General features: G+C 37.9%; 1 protein-coding gene across 1 annotated transcript in view; it reads right to left on the reverse strand.

Annotated features, from left to right (window-relative positions):
* USH2A (usherin) overlaps positions 1-22,989 on the reverse strand; it is a 642,834-nt gene that overhangs the window by 80,020 nt on the left and 539,825 nt on the right. Inside the window, exons 58-60 of the mRNA XM_074351610.1 lie at positions 15,844-16,002; positions 14,270-14,432; positions 2,106-2,460 (exon numbers count right to left, since the gene is read on the reverse strand). Coding sequence (XP_074207711.1) covers positions 2,106-2,460; positions 14,270-14,432; positions 15,844-16,002 — 677 coding nt within the window. The remainder of the gene's footprint in view (positions 1-2,105; positions 2,461-14,269; positions 14,433-15,843; positions 16,003-22,989) is intronic.

Here is a 22,989-nt window from a genome sequence, read left to right on the forward strand (position 1 = left end):
TGGCAAATGGAAGCCATGCTGGAGAGGGCTCATGTACAAAGGACCAAGTAAATCTTAAAACTTGAGGTACAGGGCTTCCTTTTTCCTAGGAATTTTTTAGTGTGATAAAAATAGAACCTAGCAGATTAGATAAAGAACAGAGCTCATTGGATACTTTGAGTCTTGTGTTATAAAGTGAAACTGGCTTTGAAGGGATGACTTACAGGGTATTTCACAAGGAAATTCCAATAGAAACGTTGGGGAGATTAAACATCTAGGCTCATACCTCTGAAAGCCATACTTTAAAAGGTCAGAAGTTTAATCACTGCAATATTGATGTCTTCAATAAAAATACATTTGTATTAAGGTGTCTCATTCAGAAAGCTCTTATCAAACATCTTTCAGTATTTTCCTTTCAGGGCGGAAGTTTAGAACATGAATTCCAAGGACATGGTGAGAAGTAACAGATTTCCCCATGCATCACGTATCAAATGAAAAAGAACCTTTCCACTTAACAACAGTGCTTCTAATGCTTATAAATGGGGGCACTAGAAGATGTAACAGAAAAGACCCTGGTATATAAAGATAATTAACTGTCAAATGAAAAGTAAATTAACAATTCAGAATTCTAAATAAAAATGAAGATTTCTTTAATACCATTTCCTTAATTCACACGTTGCTTATCTCCCTATGAGAAATTTAAACATAGGATGGTGAGAAAGTATTGTACTTTATTCATTACAAAGATTCTTCTGGAGTTTCATTAAAATATGTTTGCTTGGTCTTACTTAGGTATTTTGATAAATGTTATACTCTGCAAGATAACCTTTGTGTAAACTAGACTACCAAAATTGGAAGCATAGAAAATGGTCTGGTCTTTGGAAACAATGCTTCATGCTGTCCATTTTTTTCTTATTTATGAGGGCTTTTTATATCTAGTATGGTCTTGACACATGTTGAAAACCATGTGCATTTAACAACCAAGACCATGAGGCCCCTGCAGTGTGAGGGTGTCATACTGCCCTCCCAGAGCACCTCTCTTTCTTCCCCTTCCCCTTCCTCCTCTCCTTTCCTTTAATATCTGCTATCTTTCAGTCCAATTTTGTTTAACTTTGTGTTTCACAGCTTTTAACTAAAATTAATAAGTTTTTTTAAAGTAATGCAATACACAGTCATTGGAAAAATAAAAATAGAGAATTATACACGGTAAACGGCGAAAGTGCCCCCTCTCCCTCCAGGTAGGCTTAGTGATACATTGCACAGAACTCCCTGGTCCCAGTGTATTTTTCTATTTATAATATTTCAGAACTGTCTACACAAACAGAATCACATTATACAAACTTGGCAGAGCATTTCTTGCCTTACACATTTGGTATATGATATTCTCACTTTATTGTGGCTCGTGGCTAGTAGGTGGTGGGCTTTGGGATCTGACTCGCAGTGTGGCGGATGTAATGGGCTGTAATCCATGACTTCTCTTACTTTTTTCTTATGTTCAGTTCTCACCTCTGCAATCTTATGAAAGAGAAAAAGCTCCCTGAGACAAAGACCATCCTGGCTTTGTATCTCCCATAGCACGTCAGGCAAGGTCAGGTGTGAAGGAAGCCCTCAAGAGACACAAGGTAAACCGAATCGAGTTGTGTTATGGCCAGAGGAGGCCGGCCCAGACAAATCACCACTGAGTTACAGTGCATGTGACACGTAGATGTATACGTCTGTCTCTAGAGCTGGATGAGTATATCTAGAAATTTAATTTTCTTTTTCCTCAAAGAGCCAGGGATACCACACTTTGTGACATGCCTAATTTCATCTGAGCCTCAGCCCCATGGGCTGTAAAAGGACACATTTAATATTCCCATTTAATGGATTTGGAAATCATGCAAAGAGAGAGTCACTTATTTGCTGGAAGAAACACAAATTAGCCACAGTCTGACAACTGGTCTCCAATATCTCCTACACTTAGTCTAGTATCTTATTCCCGCAACCACACTGCATTTTTGCACTTAAAATTTTTCATATATTTAAGTCCTAAGTGAAGAAAAATGGCAAGCCAGATGAGAAAATTAATTTCAACATATTAACCAGATAATCTAAGTATCTGTTTTTCTTTTTTTCTAAGTACTTACCATCACTGTGAACGCATGCACAGCAGGGAAGTTCAGTGTCGGATCATCAGATCTCTCTTGGTAGACCACACGGTACCGGGAGATAATGCCATTGGCAGATGCTGGCTTTGTCCAGTTCAGCAGAACTGAATGAGCACCGGTGGCCTGAGCCCAGGGTGCAGGCAGATCTTGAGGTGGGGCTTCCAGCGTCCGTGCAGATGACCACAGACTCTCCACGGAGCCCCTGGAGTTGTGGGCTCTGACCCGATATTCATAGAGTGTGAAAGGCCTCAGACTATCTGCATCGTCAGTAAATTCAAGGGCTCCTTCTGACCAGACAAATAAAAGGGATTCCTCTTCAGTGCCAGCAGGACGTCTGGAAGGAAACCAGGAAGGTGATCAGTGACACTGCGCATTTCAAAAGAAAGTGTGTAGACAGAGTAGGAAATTGCTTTTCAGAAGAATTTGTTACAAACTCAACTTTTCAATGACCGTTTCGACCATTTCAATCCTTTTGGCATCAGAATGAAGACCAAACGGAAGTGAACACCAGAGGCCTGACTCAGTATCATTTTTTAAAATGTGGGGGGTATATGTACATCTCAAAATGCATAAAGAAAGCATGTATTTCTTAGAAAACATGGCAAAGAAAACCAGAATAAATAAGAAAATTTAAAAACTGAAACACCACCCATACACACACATTTTGTTGTATTACCTTAGAAACTGTTCCGAAAACAAAAATTACACATACCCTAGTGGAAATAAGTATGTCATTTAAAAATTTAAAGAAATCAGAAGCATCTATGTAAGCACTTATGAACACTTTTTGGTGTTTCCTGGACCGTTGCCTACATGTTGATGCGTACATGTGTGAGTGTGTACATTTGCACATACAGTTATATTGGGGCTTTAACTTTTGCATAGCTGGAAACAAAACTATATATAATCACTAGAAGCTGATATCATTGCGAATGCTTATCATTCCCTTCTTGGCCTTCTGTGGCCAATGGACTGCATGCAATAAGTGCCCCATTTTGTTTGTCTCCTTGAGTCCACGTCTAATGTGCTAATGTGCTCCCAGACTCAACGCTGAACTTGGCCAATGGGACAGAAGCAGATGTGATGAGTGCAGGTGTGTGCACACCGAGGCTGACCCCATTGCTGCTCCTGGAACCCCAAGATCTCCATGGGAAAAGCCCCAGCTGGCACACCAAAGGATGAGGGATGGTTGAGGGAAGCCCACAGCTTTTACTCTCTTTCACCTCGTACCATGCTATTTTGCATTTATTTCCAGGATGTTTTTTAAAATGTTTTAAATTCATTACCTGCCTATCACTTATTTTCTCCTCAGTTGAATTCCCTCTTTTTTAATTAATCCATAACTCTTCAAAGGAAGGACCATTCTTTCTTGTATTCATCAACAAACCTTTACTGAGTGTTTATTATACATCAGGCCTTGTACCACGGGCAGAGGATGAAGGTAAACACACTCCTCCCCTAAAGGAGCTCATGGCGGAGAGGAGCTACATGCAAATGAGTGAAATTAACATGGTAAATCGTACAATAGGAACCTGCTTCAGAGCTCCTTAAAAGTCAAAAGTCAAATTTCCTTTAGAAGGTTTCTTCAAAACCTAGCAAAAAGCAGCGTATACTCAAAAACTTCTTTCAACTACCTGAGAAGGAAATTATTTAGTCTCATCTTTAGATTTTATTGATATCAAAACTAGGGTTCATGACTTAAGTTAGACAAAGACAAATATCATATGATATCACTTATCTGTGGAATCTAAAAAAAAAATAATACAAATGAACTTATTTGCAAAACAGAAAGAGACTCACAGATGTAGAAAACTTACGGTTACCAAAGGGGAAAGGGTAGGGGGAGGAATAAATTAGGAGTCTGGGATTAACAGATGTACACAACTATATATCAAATAGATGAACAAGAGGACCTACTGTATAGCACAGGGAATTATATTCAATATCCTGTAACAACCTATAATGGAAAAGAATTTGATAAAGAATATATACATACATATATGCATAACTGAATCACTTTGCTGTACAGCTGAAACTAACACAACATTGTAAATGAACTACACTGCAATAAAAACAAAAACAAAAACAAAAAAACTAGGGCCCGTGCAAATTCTTTTGGGAATCCATACATAGAGCATTAAACATCTAAGTAAGAGAAATGAAACTTGTCTGTTGTTGGGACGGCCCCCAAATATCTGATATTTCATTTGGAACAGATATTTGCTCATCTGGGTGTAAAATCATGATGCAGACCTGACCAGAAAGGGAAGTTCCAAAGGAAGTGTGGTTGGTCTCTTTCCGTGTTCCCAGCATCTGAGCCCAGTGAGGTTAATAACTTTTTTGAACAAATGGCCAAAACACAAGTAATTCCAGGGCTTTCCTGCATCTTCGCCTTGTCTCTATCAGTGTTTCTTTCCTACTAGGGTAAGTACTCTAGGTTGGGGAAGAATGTACCCAAGAGAGGACCCTCTCCTCTAACTTACTCTCCAGTTGAGAAGACTGATGAATAAATCAGTGTTTTCCAGGCTGTTAGGAGTATTTAATTAACATGCTCTTCAGATGCTGGCATGTTTACATGCTGCCATGTCAGATTAACCATCACAACGGAAAGGGTTATTAAGACAAAGTAAATGACAGTTTCTTTCACTAAAAGGCAGGATATTTAAAATTTCTGGCTTTGGGAATTTGATGATGTTCACGTTGAGAAGTGACTATGACCTAGGTACGAGCAATGACAGTCTTCCTGCTGGAGGCCACAGAGGCTTCACAGATCCTCTCGGTGACCTGCAATTATGGTCCAGCAGCCCACCTATCATTCCCTGCTACCACGTGTGGGCCAGACTCTGCACTCAGCGTAGGTTTGCAGGGTTTGGCCTTTGTACTTGCTGCAGATACCAGGGACCAGGTGTGTCATTGGGAGGGATCCATTCTAATGAGGACCACAGGGCTCACAGCCAAGGACTTCTCTCAGTGAGTTTTTAAAAAGGTGTTTGCTGGGAACATAATACATCATACAAACATATGAACTTCTATGAGGAAATAAAATGCTCTATTTCGTCTGGCTTCAAACTTTCTATGACAACTCAATTCATTTTTATTAAACTCTCATGAATTCCCACATAGAGGTGGAGCCATGGTTGTCATAAAACTGATGTTTTATTTAAAGAAAAAAAGAAAGAAAATTCAAAAAAAGAAAAAAACATACTAATAAAGAATACACACACAACTAACATTTAAAAAAATTGTCTGAGAGTGTGAATTTAAAAGATCTATACTTTGTAAGAGATAAAATGCTGTGTTAGCCTCAAGTTTATCCACCAAAACAATTAAAGGATGCAGCCTGGTTAAGTATTTCTTATCACTATTGAATATTTAGTAAACTAATATTTTGGTGAGATAAGCATTCTATCTGTGGCGTTAAAGAAACAGAACATTTTTATTTCTGAATAAACTTTGAACAGAGATGTTGTGTAGATGACGGTTATTCCTAATTTATTTACGATGTAGGCATCGACTGTTCATTTAGCTGGAAGAATACCTCCTGAACAGTCTACGTTTAGGAAAATCACATTTTCAGTTCTCTCTGAAGAGCCAAATGGTTATTCTATGCTTAAGCTCGTTGGGAAGATACTTCAATAATGCATTTTCTCAATCAGAGTTAATTTAATGTTGCTTAACACTAAGAAGAAAACAAAAATTAGTATTAAAACTAGGAACTATATATGTTAAAAGGCATTCATATGTATGTTGTCTTAATGTGGTATAACCTTTTAAGGAACTCGCTACCATCTTGGAATGCCAGCAATTCTCAGTGCTTATCTTCAGAATGAATTAAAAGAAAATCCTACAGTTCAATGCATTTCCCTTAACAATTTAAGATTATGAAACTGCTGCCCTTACCTCATGAAGGATATTAAAAATACTCTAAATTTAAATAGTCAGAAACATCTGTAGCCAGAGGAGATGGGTTGTAGGACTTGGTCCTTCCACTTCATTAAATGACCTTGGGCACATTCACCTCTGTTCTCTAGTTTACATTTTACTTTTGTAAACTGGAGTTAATAATCTTATAGTGTATAATGTCTAGAATTTTGGTGAGAATTAAACCAAGTAACGGACATGAAAATCACTGGGTCAAATGTAATACATGATACCCATGAAGTTATCATAGAAATGATGTCCAAAGCTGTATTTAGGCAGACAAATACAGCAGTTGTGCAAAGGCTCCAGTGAACCGGGAGTGACACCAGGTAGTCACAGAATGAAGAGGTCACCTCAACAGTCCCCATGAGGATAAAAGTGGATCCTGAGCTAGGTTGACGGTAGAGGCAATGGAAACAGATGATTTAGTAAATGCTTTGGGAAGGTTGAATCATCTAGCTTTCTGGAGTGATGGCTGCTTTGGTGTCAAGGGAAGGGACTTCAAAGACCTTTCAAAAATTTTAGAACTTAATTGCATTTAAAACTCTTCAGTGATTTGCCATGCAACCAGCCTGTGCTTAGCACTCTGATCCACCGTCTGAGATTTCTATTCCCATTTTACATTCCAAAATCCAATGCTTGCCTACAGTCCCCGTTTACCTTGATATTTCATGCTTCCACGACTTTGATATCTGCTAATCCTGTTCTGCAACACCTCGCCCCATCCTCTTTCCTTTTCTCCTCCTTTCTATAGGCTAACTCCAAGTCATCTTTTAGGACCCTACCCTCCAGTCACTCTCCCAGGAAAGTCTTTCCCTTGCTTCTCTCTCAAAGAGAGTTATAATATCCTTCTATGTGCTCAGTCTTTTCTTTATTGATTCACTAGTCACACCATATTGTAACGAATTTCCTTTCTCCTATATCTCTCATACTACAAGCTCCCTGAAAGCCAACACTCTCTCTTATTCCTTCGGTATAGTCTCAACACCTAGTGAAACATGGCACCCCAAATTAAACAAGAAGTATTTTTTGAAGCAAGGACTGGATGACTGGTTGACAAGAAGAGTCCAAGATGTTGGTTCCAAGAAGAATGAGAAAAATGTCCCCATTATTAAGTTATCGTTTCTCAGCTCTAACCCTACTCTTCTATACTTGGCTTTATGGCCGTGGAGCTGGGACTCTGCCATCCACATTTCTGCTCTACCGGCTGACTCCACGCCAGGCTCTGCCAGTAGGGGGCGCCAGAGGGCGATCAGAGAACTGAACGGAAAAGGAAACTGGATCCTCCCTACTTGCTTGTTGATTAGGTGAGCTTCTCTCCAGCAAGGATTCTTCACCTTGGAAGCAGTAGATCCTTCTTGAGAAACAGGTGATTCAAGTGTAAATGTTTTCCAACACTTGGAAAACCAGCCTCATCACATGCCTCCTCCCACAGCACCTGCACCAGCTGGCAGGTGCCCCCTCAGATGTTTGGGTCCGAGCATCACAGATGCTCCCCTCTAAGTTTCTAAGTTTTAGTAATTCAAGCTGTTTCCCTCTGTTCCCTTGGTCCTAAGGGTACTAGCTGTTTCCTGCAGTTGCTGTCTCCATGATATCTTAGAGTTCACTTTTCATCTTTTTAGTTACCTAGTGAACAAACTTACAACCAGTTAATAATTATTTACATTAAATTCTTTCCATTAAGTAACTGGTGTGGTTTCTCTTTTCTGAGCAGACTTTGCTCACAGAAAGAGGGAAATACGAAAATCACAAAGAGGGTGATGACAGATTTGCATTTGGATTCACTGAATTTATTATCTTGTCTTTACCACACCGTATTATATATTGACTGTAAAAAGTAATTAGAAAATACAAATGAGCAAAAACACAAGAATCATTCATAACCTATCTCTGGGAGGTAAGCATTGTTGACTTTCTTTCAGTGTTTAACATTCTAGACATTTTTCACGCAATATGAATGTAAAAAATATTCTATATATTTAAAGAAAACCAGAATCATACTAGGCATGCTGTTGTGCCGTCTGCTTCTTTTGTTATCAAGAACCTCTTTCCTATCCTTAAATGCACATATATAACTGCCAGCTTTGTCTTCTCAAAGCATGGCTATGGATGGGATATCTTGGATAACTTCCTATTTTTTTAAATCATGCTTTGTGTTTAACACAGTACTTTCACAGACATTATTTCATTTAATTCCTACAAAATTCTAGATGTTAATTATTTTCTGTTTATTAGCCACACTTAACATAAAAATGGAAACTTAGGGAACATCATGACTGGCCCAAGGTCATATAACTAGTCAACAGCAGACCCAGGACCTGGAAGCTGTATCTTCTGACTACAAATGCCATGCTCTGCCCACTATGTCACATTACTTCTCTATTTCACCCCAAACCTTCAATGGTTCACATTACCTCCAAATCAAAAACCTAAACTCCTTAGCCTAGTATTTAAAGCCTTCCAAAATCTACCATCAAGCTGATCTTCAAATTTCCTGCTACAAAAAACAGGTGTTCAGCCAAGGTTAACCATTACTGGAACCCTATGCCTTCAGTGTTGGGAATTTTGCTTACTTCATTATTTTATTCACTTGAGATGTCTTTGTGATCAGGCTCTGCTTATTAATATTTAATCTTCTACGAAAGAAACAGAATACAAAGTCCTGAAATGGTTGAGATGATGTATGGGAATTTTGCATAGGTGACATTTCAAATCAGTGAATTATAAAATAACACTGACACCCTACATAGTTTTAAAAAAGAGTGCCTAGATTTCTTGTCTCTTTTCTTAAAACAAAATCAGTCTATGAATGTAAGACCAGAAACCATAAAACTCCTAGAAGAAACCTTGGGCAGTAAGCTCCTGGACATTGCTCTTGGCAATTTCTTTTTGGATCTGACTCCAAAGAATAGCAACAAAAGCAAAAATAAACAAATGAGACTACATTGAACTAAAAAGCTTCTGCACAGTGAAGAAAACCATTGATAAGTAAAAAGGCAACCTACTGAATGGGAGAAGGTATTTGCAAGTCATATATCTGATAAGAAGTTAATATCCAAAATATATAAAGAACTCATACAGCTCAGTAACAACAATAACAAAAAACAATCTGATTAAAAAATGGGCAGAGAGCTGAATAGACTTTTTGTTTTTACAAAAAGACATACAGATGGTCAACAGGTACAATGAAAAGATGTTCAACATTACTAATCATCACGGAAATGCAAATCAAAACCACAATGCGGTATCACCTCACACCTGTTAGAATGGCTATTATCAAAATGATAAGAAATAACAAGTGTTGGTGAGGATGTGGAGAGAAGGGAACCCTTGTGCACTGGTGATGGGAATGTAAATTGGTACAGACACTATGGAAAACGGTATGGAGGTGTCTCGAAAAATTAAAAATAGAGCTACCATATGATCTAGCCATGCCACGTCTGGGTATTTATCTGAAGAAAATGAAAACACTGATTTGAAAAGATACATGCATCCCTGTGTTCACTGCAGTGTTATTCACAATAGCCCAGACACGGAAGTAACCTAAGAGTCTGTCTATGGACGAATGGATAAAGAAGATACGGCATAAGTAAAAAGGAGTGCTATTCAACTGTGAAAAAAAGAATGACATTTTGCCACTTGTGACAACATCCGGAAGAAAGCAGCCTAAGGATATATAATGTATGCACATATATAGCAAACGGAGATTTGAAATGAATGAACGGCCTGACCTATAATGATCACAGTTTTAATTAAAACAATAATAATAGGCCATTTAAAATATTGAACTGGTAAAGATTTTAAAATCGACAAGTCCCTGTATTGATAGAAGTTTTCAAAATTAGAAATTCTTATATACCATTTTTAGAAGACAATTTGGCAATCTCTAAAAATTTTAAATGCACAAAATTTGATCCTGCACTTCTAGTACAAAGGATAATTCCCCCTATGTTTATTGTGAAGTTTTTTTTTTTTTTTTTGAGAATTGGAGAATTGCCAAATGGAGAATTGCCACTGTAATGAAAACCTGGAAATCACCTATTTTGCCACCAATAGGGGACTGTTTAAATAATATGTGATACACATCCATATAATAAAATATTGTTGCATCATTAAGAGAAATGAGGTGTGTGTGTGTGTGTGTGTGTGTGTGTGTGTGCGTGTGTGTGTGTGTGTATCCAAATGCCCAAAGAAAATCTGAACAATATAATTCCTTTATGTAAGGGAAACTAGAAAATGACAATGGTAGATGTATTAAAATTAATAGTAGTTACTTCTATCAATGGGAAGTATATATGGCATAAGTCATAAAGAAGGGATAAATAACCTTTGTAATATTCTGTATTATTAAAACTTTTTTCCAACAAAAGTATTTCTAATTTAAATAGTCATTAAATTTTTACTTTGTAAGGCCAGATCTCAATGACATCAACTTCATCCATGACGCCTTCCATAAATATTCCCAGACTGAAAAAAATCCCTGTCTCCTGTAAATTTTCTGGTAAATATTTGTATTTCTCACATTATATTGCTCTTTTTTTTTTTTTTGGTTTGTTAGTTTGACTTACATCTCTACTGTATCTTAGTGATATCTACTTATGTCACTGTTACAGTAAAGGTCCTTGGTAATAAGGCTCAGGTCTTACAGTAGATATGAACATTATCTGCCATTCATCCATCTATCCATCTATCCATCCATCCATCCACTCACCCACCCATCCATTCATTCATCCATTTTCACATCCAGACTACCTTCCCACCCAACACAAATTGATTGCATAAAAAATGCCTTCACCTTAGAATCACACTTTTTCTTAGTTAACTCAATAAGCTTAATTATTCATTTAAAAATTATTATATACAGTTCCCTTGGAATATTCTTGAATATCATCCATCCATTCAAACTGTCTCAGATGTTTATCCTTAAAAATCTTACTCCGTGCTTTTGCATACTTAGTTATTTGAATACTTAGAGGGAAGGTTTACCACTTATTTCTACTTTTATCGTGTTCAGAACGTGTTTGTATATATTTTTGTCTTTGCTGAACACTGATCTTTTTTTTTCTTTTTTTTGGAGGGGGAGTGGATAATTAGGTTTATTTTTAGAGGAGGTGCTGGGGATTGAACCCAAGACCTCGTGCGTGCTGAGCATGTGCTCTAGCACTTGAGCTATGCCCTCCCCTCAATCAAATCTTTTTATTTATTTTATTTTTGAAAATAAAACCCCATGCATTTTTGTCTCTATTAGAGTAGAAGCTCCTAGTGGGAGACCATTTTATTACATGTTTTGTAAATTCTTAGGAAAAAGCATTTGGTGAATTTTGTATACGGAAGCTGGATTTTTGTGGATGGATTTTGCCACTTATGATTACAGATGTAAAACAAAGAGGGAATATGGAAGAATCTTTATCATAGAAACCACACTTACTATGGGGAGAAAGCAGACCTCCAAGACGGCCTTGTTCGTACGCTATCAATAAACAAGTTGCAAAACACTAACATAAAGGATGTTCCTATGGTAGAAAACATCCTTTGCAACTCACACATGGTCCACAAAGTAGTCTGAACAAAATAGCAAGTTAACAGGAGAACTAACCAGAAGTAACTGTATTAACAGTCTTGCCCTTACTAGGTTATTTTTTGTTTTATTTTTTAAAGTCATAAACATCTTATCTGTTTATCAGGGCAGACACTTTTCAACAGGCTGATATCTAGAGGCAATGTCTAAACCACAGGAGGGAATTACTGAGGGGAAATGATTTGGGAGGCTGGAGAGAGCAGAGTGACAAACATTTTCAAAATGGGATCGGCAAGTTGGCTTCCTGCAATTTAATGAAAATATCTGCATAGGTCAAACCCCATCTTTGATTTGAGCTAAATGAATTTCCTCTGGTGATGCTAGAAGAGAGAGAGGGGGCAAAGGATGAAGCAGAAATCACTTGCCACTACCTCCCAGAAACACCGCAGGCTTGTGGCCATCACTACCCAAGGGGCCCCACATAGCCCCAGAATGAAAAAGAGCTACATGCCTACCTTCTATTTCTGTCCTTACAAATTTCTGATTTTTTTTTTGCAGCTATCTAAGAAAAATTTGATATTGTTGTTGTCTAAGCACATTTAAACTTCAGCAGAAATAACTGCCAAGTGATTCATGCCCGTGTAGGTGAATATAACGATTGTATCTGGAGCCCCAGTGCACCATTTTCATTTCACTTTAAATAAAAAACAAAATGTATCTGTGTCAGTCAGTGCCCTTCTGCTGTACTCAGAGGTATCAAACAGGCTACAATTATGATTGTGAAGTGATTGTGTCACATTGGAGGAAGGTTTATTGCTTTTGAGTCTGCTAGGCAGTAACACATTCTGTTTCATATTACTCTTTATATCATTGTTTGGCTGTGACTAGAATAATCAAATTCCATCAAATGCTGTCAAATTCAATTTACAGTATTTTTCATTGAAGCGGGCTTTCTGCATTATATTTCCTGTTTTCCCTCTCCATAGCTGCCATGGAATAGTCACTGCAATCATGAGCTTTATTTACAAAACCAACCGAGTGAAGCCACATCCTGCTCTATAACAGATACTTTATTTCCCTTTATTCAGAATAGGAATTTGATGTGCTTTTCTCATACAATTAGCATTAAGTAGATGAAAGAAAACCAAGAGGATGGGCATTTTAGAGGCTGCACTAATGTGCTTAGCGTAAAATGTAAATTCACATTAGCCATTTTCACGTGCCCGTGTGTGTTTGAATCAGAAATATTATTCTTCAAATTAATGTTTGCTGAGAAGAAATTTGGCTTGCTCATCTTGGGCCATGTCATTTACATAGCCAGACATGCAATCATGATTTCTGTCTTTATAATTTTCCTACAAACCCTTAGCTCATCACCAAAAATTGGTCTGAATCAAAGGGATGGAAGATCTGAAGTTATAAAAGGAGACTAAACTAAGTTTCAAACGATGCCGCTGGGCGGAGGATCAAGCAAGGGAAGGCGTGAGGCTGCTGGATGGACTAACAGAGGATGCTGAAGTGGGGCAAGGATCTGAGAAAAATGTGTTGGACTCTGTGTGTCTGATGCAAATACAGGGCTTTTGGAGTGGGCTTCTCATCTGCAAATCCTTTATGTCTGCCAGTCTCTGTCTTAGAAAATACCTTTTCTGTCATCTCAGTGCTACCATCTGAATGGTTGTGTTCCCTTCAAATTCATATGTTGAAATCCTGACCTCCAAGGTGTTGGTGTCAGTAAATGGGGCCTTCCAGAGGTGACTAGGTCATGAGGGTGGAGCCCTCATGAATGGGATTAGTGCCCTTATAAAAGAGGCCCCACAGGGCCCCCGGCCCCTTCTGCCAGGTGAGGACACAGTGAGAGAAGGGATATCTCTGAACCAGGAAGTGGGCCTCACCAGACAGTAACTGCGCCTTGATCTTGGGCCTCCCAGCCTCCAGAACTGTGGGAAATAAATGTGTGTTGTTTACAAGCCACCCCAGTTTATGGTATTTTGGTTATAGCAGCCTGAATGGACTAAGACAGAGGGTAAGCTCTCAGCCGACAGGTCCTCTGGTCCCTTCCCTGTTTTTGTTTTCCTTTCTCCTTTCCTGCTGTCTCTTCCTCCTCCCTCTCCCCCCACTTCCTCACCTCCACCTCACTCTCAGTCTCCTCACTTTCTCCTTCTCCTCCCCACCCTCTTTCCCTCTTTTCTTCATTTTAGGTGGATACACTTAACAAATTCTGCACATCGTTTCCAGCGGAGTGGAAACCTCGAAACAGAAGGGGGAGCTGCAGAGTGACCCTTCTCTCTGCACATGAAAAAAGTGCCGTCTTTTGAGGATGAGCAAAAGCCTTTTCAAGCTCCACATACTAGGTGATGGGAAATAATCAGAGTTCTTGTCCCAGACCTGGTTCCTCCTGTGGAATGACTATGTTCTCTTGGTCAGTGAGCGTCCAAGGACAGCTGTACTGCTCCATCAAAGGCAGAGCTTATGAGGCTGTGAGGTCTTGTCTCTTAAAGAGGGCTCAGACAAAAATGGCAGTTGCAGCATTTTCCCTTGGATAATGTGTAAGTTTCCAGTACCAATTTTAGTTTCCAGTAGGTGTTCCAAAAAGCATGAGTTCCCATCCACTCCCTTGTGGAAATAGAAAATGTATTTGATTCTACACTTCTGAATAGTACACATTCTTAAACAATTGACAATAATAGAACTAAATCACTGTTACCTGTGAATAAAGTAGTTGATGATGACTCCATTTGGCTTTTTAGGTGGCGTCCACTTAACTTCAATGCAAGCTGACCCCAGTGGCTTAAGAATTGGGGAATTTAGATCCATGGGGGCTGCTTCAGATGTGGTGACAAACATCCTACTGCTAACTCCACAACCTCCTTGAAAAAAAAAAAAAAAAAAAGGGAAACAAGACCTTTAGTAATTTGTCTACGTGTATATAGGTTAAGGACATCATGAAAATCATTTTATCTTAAGTTTTGATTATATGCTTGTGCACATATTTCAGACTAGTATTATAAATCGCTACAGGATTTGAATACTTAAACAAGGGATCATTTTTGGAAAATCCATTAATTAGCCACATATTTTTACAGGCACAGACAATGACGCTTGGGCTTGTCTGAACTGAGGTTCCGCTGGCTGACTGCAGTTATTCCAGCCGGAGAGTGATAATGTGCTTCAATTTCATAAGCGTCTGTGTGACCCGCACGTCTTGCATGCTCTTAATGCTGTCTTATTTTTGCTAATATTTAAAAATAATGATTGTTCTCTCAACACACACCAAGCAAACAGTGAATCTGAGGGATACTGTATCTTGATAGCATACCCTTAGGGAAATAGAGATGCAGGAGTTGATTTTGCATTTAAATAAAGAAAACCTTAGTTTAAAGCTATTTCCATGTGGATTCGCTGAAGACTGGATCACGGAAAGCAACCTTCAAAACAAAATCTCTTGGTCTGGTTTGTAGAGAAAAGTGAGCAAACTGACTCTCGATTTCGGAGATTTAGCATAGCAAAATTGCAGACCCCTAGTCCTAATCAACTCTATAGGAAATAGTGCTAATTTGAAAACAGAAGTTCCTAAGGACAGGAGTTACAGTTACGTGCTGGGGATAAGACTGGTAAATGTCTCTGATTGAAGGTGAAGCCACGTGTTGTGCACACCAATGGGAGTCACATCTCTCTTAGCGGCTGGGTGTTATATGACACTTGGAGGGATGAAGGAAGTGAGAGGGGCTCTTCCTTAAGACCACACAGATAGATGACAATTTCACTGACCATCAGCCTAAGCCACGGAACTCAAGGAGACAGTTTATGTACACGCGATATGTATCAGAAAAGCACTGCAAAATACATAAGATTTATTTGCGTATAACTTCACCTTTTAAATAATGTCTCCCTTACCACTCCTCTGTCTGAATAAAACTGAATTAGAACCAAGGTGAGTCCCTCTTCTATGAGAGTTTTGTAATACCTATTTTGTTTTATATTACCAATGATTCCTTTACGTGATCTCGGTGTTTTTCTTTTAAAGGGCCTTATAAAACAAGACTTTGCAAAACCACCATTTTAATATATTTAAATATTCATGATTTAATGTGCAGAAATGCATAATGCTTCACTCAATGCCAGGCTCTGATTTCTCTGGGTAAACAGTCCAGTACATGTAAGAAATGAAATGTTAGTTTCCATATTTGAACTGAGAATCTAGTCCTTTTTAATGAATTTTTTTTTAAAATAAAATACTTTTCTATAAAAACCCAGGACAAGTGTCTGAAAGACCCTCACCATTTTGACATGCTTGTATCCTTATCTCATACTGTGTGAATGGAGCCAAATTTTCCACAAGGACAGATAGATGATGACCAACAGAGGAGGTCAGAGGCGCTACACTTCCAGCATCGAGTAAGACATTGTACTCCACAGGCATTTGGGGGATGAGGATCCCTTTAAAGAGAGAGAATAAAAATATGTATGTACGTTTTCTCAGCAAATGGTCAACAAATGCTTATCTTTTAAGAACAATGTATATTTAAACTTAATGGTATCTTTTTCCTAATAGAGTAATCAATAATTGCATGAAAACTAAGTTGGAAAAGGTGAGAATGCCTATTCCTAAAGTAAGAAATGCGTGTCACCCATTTTAAAAAACAAATGAAGTATAATAATTCTATTCAAAGATACACTCTATGGGCAAATAAAAATGAAGGCATGTTTCACTGCTTAAAAAATACAAGGCAATTAGAAATGGTGCCATATATTTTCCCTAGGCTTACTTACTCTTAAAGTACATAAAAAACCTATGAGTTTTGCTTGTGACAATAATTTTTCTGTAGGCATTGTGTATGCATCTAGTCTGACACGGATCCTTGACATAACAGCCCGTAAAGTATCCAAATCACAATCTACCTAGAGAATTCCCAGTGCATTAATTATTAAGTCAGGACAGTCCCCTCTGTCAGCGAGACTTATTGGCCCAAATATATATAAAATTTGGGTTCAAAAACTTGTCATTTTTCACAATGCTTCCTAAAGAAAGAAGGTCTTGTCATTTCAGCCTCTTCACAATCTAGTCATAGAATTAAATGCCCGTAAGTCTCGTTTGGTCATGAACAACATGCACACATTTTAAAGGAGAGGATGTGCACCTTGAATGAACAATAAAATGAAGTTTCCCACTAAAGTTTCTCATTGATCTGATAACTTCTAACATATATGGGCTTAGTCACTTACCTTTGTAGTAATTAAGTAAGTTTCTTTGCTACAGAAACAGTGAAATCTACAGCACAGGACTCAGTAAGCCATGAGAGAGAAGATCTAAAGAATGAAACGTGGTTGTGCTTTTTGTAGACACAGCTCCAATGGGTGAGGGGCAGAAGAGCTAGTACCAACGAGAAATGTTCAGGATTTCGTGTAGGATTGATGAAAATAAGCAGTTTCTGAAGGAAACACTGATCATCGTCGGGAGGACTGATCAATTATTTCCTTTGGAAAGGTGCTAGATTGTGCTGAATTTGGCAACCCAGAATGAGAATTTTAATTTTAAGTTTACAGCATCCTAATTAAACTATTGCTTTTGTCCTCATAGCTTAACTGACTGTTAATTCTATCATTGATTTCCTAAATTTTTATCTCTGGCTTTATATCTCTCCTGCAGCTCAGATTTCTATTTTGAACTGCCTGCTTCACAGAGACCTCAATCTCAACAGGTCCAAAAAAGAATTACACTTTTCTATTCCCAAATCTGTTCTTGGATTTCCTCTCCATTGCCCTACGCTGGAGGCCCTAAAGTTAGATCCTTAGAGTAGACTCTGAGAAAAGACTCTGATGTCTTTATTCTCAAGCTCAAGTGACCACTAAGTTTTATCAATGATTTCTTCAGGAAGTTTGGGTTTTATGTATAATCAGCAACATGAGACTCTGAAGATGCTAACATGATCTAACCTGTATTTTAGGAAGATAACACTGATGGCAGGTGAGCAGTGGATTGAAAACGGGAGAGCCAGGAGGTAGGGACACCAGTTTGAAAGTCATTGCATGGTTGCAGCAATAACAGAAACAGGAACAATATTTTACTGCATCCCTGTTTTATGCCAGGCAGTACCCATTACCACATTTATTATCACTAGAATGTCGCCAGAAAGAGAAAGAAAAATGCCATATGACATCATTTATATGAAGAATCTAAAAAATTATAACAATAATAATGACAAAATGAACTAATTATTGTTTTGATTTCTTGAATACGTGTAAGCACATCTTACTGTCCTTTATGACTGGATTCCCGCATTCTGTTGATTCTTATTTTGTAGTTGGATTTATTCCTCTGATAACCATGCAAGTTTAAAAAGCTAAAGATCTAATCTGTTCTTAGAAACAATAACTAGTACATATATGAAAACTAAAAAAACATGCCATGTACTGTGTATATGTATTTACATGCAATATAAAGTGTGTGTGCAGTTGGACTGTAATAATTCTACATATTAAACCTGGAAAAAAAAATCACTAGAATGTCAACTTCATACATTTGGGGACTTTGTTTTCCTCAAAACAATAATAAGGTAGGTCCAATGCTTAGATTTTAGCGCAGAGTAGTAGCTCAACTACTGAATAAAGAAGCCACATGACCACATTGAAAGGTAAATGTTATTACGTTTTTCTAAAATGAGAAAACTAAGGCCTGGAGGAGAAACAGGTTCCAGATATCATGTGAATTGGATGGAGCAGCCAGACTTGAACTCAGGCCCATTAGATACCAAAGCTTACCCCTCTATACTTACGCTATCTTTTGATAATAAAGGCGCGGATGAGGACAACTCTGGGGAAAAGTGAAAGGCTAATTTTGAGAAAACATGGACAGACAGGTAGAACAGGTCTTGCAGGTAGGTTAGATTCAGGGGGAGAAGTGATGGAGGAATCAGAATTACCACTGATGGAACAAAATTGTAGGTGAATATTTAAAGTTCTGAAGGGTGGGTTTCCCAAACAATCAATTGTTTGATTGTTCCCAAATGTCCTAGCCATTTGTGAACTTGTGTCAGAGTGTTTTCAGAGGCAAGGACAAACATGTCCCTGTTTCCCAACACCAGCTGGCCTCGTAAAATCTGTGACACACACACCTCCCCTGCCGAGCAAGGGCAAACCAACAGAATCCCACTACTTCTTGTTCACAAAAATGGTGAATAACTTTTTCTTCCTAAAAAGCACAAGACTAGAAAATCATATGTGTAATGAGGGATGAGAAATTTCACTGGCCAGCTGTTTGAACTCTGTAGTCACTGCAGAGCGAACTAACTCTACACCAGCAGAAAAAGTTTATGCAGACAGAACCAGCGTGTTGAACAAGTGCAAATACCATTTGTGATGCAGTCAAAACCCAATTTAATTTCCATCTCTCACTATTGCTTTAAAATGAATGTATCCTGTGTACTCTTCCCCAGACACGGGATGAAAAGTTGGCTGGGACCATGATGTTTCTGCTCAGTCTCAGGTAATAAGACAATTCGGCATTATTTTTTTTTTTCCATGAAGAAAGAAAGATATCACAACAAAGATCTTTAATGGTGTAATGAGTAAATATAATGAGCTTACTGAGAAGATATTCTTCACAGTCTAATTCTCAACTGCAAGACAAAACTGGAGCCGTTTTTATGGCTCCCAACAAGACTGCTTTATAATTCAAATGAAATTTGAGAGTTGGATGAAGGGAGTTGCTTAGAGGAAACACTTGAGACTCTGGGTTCATTAATGGGCGAGGAAAACTTAAGTGCTGAATTAGAGGTAAAATAAAGAGCAATGTAATCAGGCTTTTTTTTTTTTCTTTCACTAAAGATGTTCTTTGGGGAGTATTGCTCAAGGTAGTAAAAGAGATTGAAGAGTGAATCAGGGACCCTCTCAATATGCAATCTGACCTTTCAGCAGGAAGATATACTTATGGAAATATCCACCCAGAATATCACGGAATGTCACAGCATCCCACCTCAGATTTGGAGCATTTCTCCCTATTGTTACCCTGACATAGCCTGCAAAGCAGTGGGGGGAAAAGTTTGCTGTTTGCACACACATATTTATGACAAAATACAGAGAGCAAGAATTGCCTGGACATTGAGCCTGGTACTGGGGTCGGCTTTCTTCAGATTGATTGAATATCCTGCAATATAACAACATAACATGCTTTACCTAAAGAGATTAGTAGAAAATGTACCCCTGCAGGATAAATTATACATTACTTTTTTACAGAGACGGACATATTAAAGTTCAATGCCAAACTAGCATGAATTTTTAAGATAAAAAAGCAAGACCTTAAAAAAAAATCACAAGTTTATGGTGATTGCTTTAGGTTTTTTCCTAAATCTAAATCTCCTGGGATTATATGTTCACTCTCCTCTGTCCCTACGGTAGATCTTACGGGAAAGTTTGACAAACAGATTTGAAAAACACGCCATCATTCTTGTTGAACTAGACAAACCACAGAATGGAGTCAGATCAAACCCCTTTTTTATGCCTTCATTTGTTTCTGATAAATTACTCAACCTTTATGAATGCCAGTCTCTTTGTCTATAAAATGATGATGCTAATATCCACCTCATAAAGAGCTGAAAGAATTAAATTTAAAAATGCGTGTACAGCATTTTCGTACATCACTGCAATACAGAAAGTGCCGAGTAAATGACAGGCGCCTCTACAAAAAAAGAAAGAAAGAAAGAAAGAAATGGAACAAAATGGGAAAAAAACCTGCACAACTATAACACTGTCTTCATGGCTCTCAAACACTTCTGAACCCATCTTTTGTATAAAGCTGTTATTCCAATTACAAATTAATGCGATACTGAATCAAGTAAATATCTTTATAACAATATTTTGTTATCTAGATTTATTTTTTACATATACTTGGATATGATAAGTTCTATTCCTGTGAAGAGATTCTATTCTTCACCCTAGTAATGATTTAGAGCAATCGCTCCTTCAATTTGTCTGAGGTTGCACCTTATTATACTGCGCCTTTAGTCTGTATCTACTGGTCTGCTTCCAGTAACTCCTCTGCTTTTTAAGCAGAGGACAGGACTCCCAGGAGGTCAGGGAACAAAACTGCACTTCCATCACGTTTCAAATATGGACATAGTCTTGATCTCAGCTGGTCAAAGCATGAACCCGGAAAATGCATTTTTCACGTCTTGGTTAATTGGAAATAAATGTCCTTTACATACACCTATGAGGTGTTGAAACAGCAAATGCTCCTTGAAGCTGTGAACATGTCAAACGCTGACATGCATTTAGGAAAGAGGGTCCCCTCCACTGTCATGATTTACAGGACGGTGACATGAAAGTCTCCTTTCTTCCTGCAAGCCCTCGACCATCTGCGGTGAGTCTGAAGCGACCCAGCCCCCTGGCATTCTGATGACTGAATGAAATGAAATGGGCATATTTGTTAAAGTCAGCCGGCAAGCCACACGACTTGGTTAGTTCCCGAGTTCATAAATTTCTGTCAGAGTGAGAGGAGCAGCGGAGGCTCATGTGAACCAATTTACCCTAAGTGCAAATGGCAGTTTTGTTATTTGGTGTCAAAGTTACCAGTCGCACAAAGACAAGCCGTCATAACACATTTTCTTGTTCACTAAAGAACAAGGAGTTCGTTGGTTAATATTCCTTGCAAGGCTCCTTTTCATAATTTACAACAACTAGATGCTGGTAGGTTATTTAACATTTATGAAGTTAAGATGTAATCAGAAAAACCCTGATTATCTTTACAAATAAAAAAGTTAAATTATTCAACTTTTTTTTTTCTCTCCGTGGCTTCATTTCACAGCAGGTGCATACTTTACAACGGGAGAAGTCAATCAAATAATCCTTTTTAAAAATCTTTTTTTCAGAGCTGGGGCAAGAACAATTCTAAGAGGAAAGCGATTAATTCGGTTTGATAGCCACATTGGCTTCAAAACACAGGTTGTGCTTAACATAATGCTTTTAAACAATTAGCCTGAATTCTCCTTTGTACAGATAGTGGTGTCTTGGTTATGACCTTTGGGGACCATGGACGTGAAAAAGGACCCTCTTAAATATGCATCCATGCCAATTGTATGGACATTTTACATAGTTTGTATAATAGTCATCATTTTATGCCTTTTCTACCCAAGAATAAGGTATGGTTCTTGACAAGAGGGACACTGTCTCATTCATTCTTCTTTTTAACTCTCAAAATGTCGAGTATAGTGTCTTTCCCCTGAGAGGGGTTCAGTAAACATTTCCATGTTTGTCAAAATGAAAAGGTGACTCAATCTACCCAAATGTAAATGAACTACATCCTATGAAATTTTAAGTGGCAAATAAAATGACCCTACTAGGTTACTGGATGAACTGTCCTTGAATTAATTTGTCCTCATTTATGTTTGCTGTATGTATGGCAATTTTTTTTTTTTTAGCTTTTGAACTGGATCATAGTAAAACAGAAAAAAGCCATTTGCTTTCTGCACTGTTTAGGCAGAAAAATAGAAAAATAGAAAAAATATACTATAGTGATTTTGATCATAGAATTTGGAATCAGACTCACTATAGGTTGGCTCAGACTTCTATGTGATGTGGTCTCTGTGTGACACCTAGAGAAAAAAGCTTGTAATGTCGAAAATGCCTTTTCTCATTAGCCAAATAGGAAGAACACTGAACGTACTACAAGTTGTTATGAATATTAAATGAGATATGTGTTAATCTCTTGGAAAAATGCCTAGCGTGTATTAGAGCTCAAAAAGGTGATATAAATGTATTAAACGCCAAAAGCAAAGGCAACAAAAGCAAAAATAAACATATGGGATTACATCAAACTAAAAAGCTTCCCCATAGCAAAGGAAACCATCAGTAGAATGAAAAGACAACCTATGGAATGGGAGAAAATATTTATAAACCACGTATCTGATAAGGGATTAAATATCCAAAGTATATAAGGAACCCATACAACTCAATAGCAAAAATAAATTTTTTTAAATGGACAAAGGACCTCAACAGACATTTTTCCAAAGAAGACACACAAATGGCCAACAGATAACATGAAAAGGTGCTCACCGTCAATAATTATCAGGTAAATGCAAGTCAAAACCACAGTGAGATATTATTCCAGGTCGGATAGGATCTCTATTATAAAAAAGTTAAAAGATAACAAATGCTAGCAAAGATGTAGAGAAAAAGGAATCCCTGTGCACTGCTGGTGGGAATGTGTACTGGTACAGGAACTATGGAAAATGGCATGGAGATTCCTCAAAAAATTAAAAACAGAATTCCTATCTGATTCAGCAATTCTACTTCAGGATATATATCCAAAGGAAATAAAATCATTATCTCAAAGAGACAGCTGCACTCCCATGTTCACTGCAGCATTATTCACAATAGCCAAGGTATGGAAACAACCTGTCTGTCCATTAACGGCTGAATGGATAAAGAAAA

Source organism: Camelus bactrianus, chromosome 23 (assembly GCF_048773025.1).
Source record: "Camelus bactrianus isolate YW-2024 breed Bactrian camel chromosome 23, ASM4877302v1, whole genome shotgun sequence".
Taxonomy (NCBI): Eukaryota; Metazoa; Chordata; class Mammalia; order Artiodactyla; family Camelidae; genus Camelus; species Camelus bactrianus.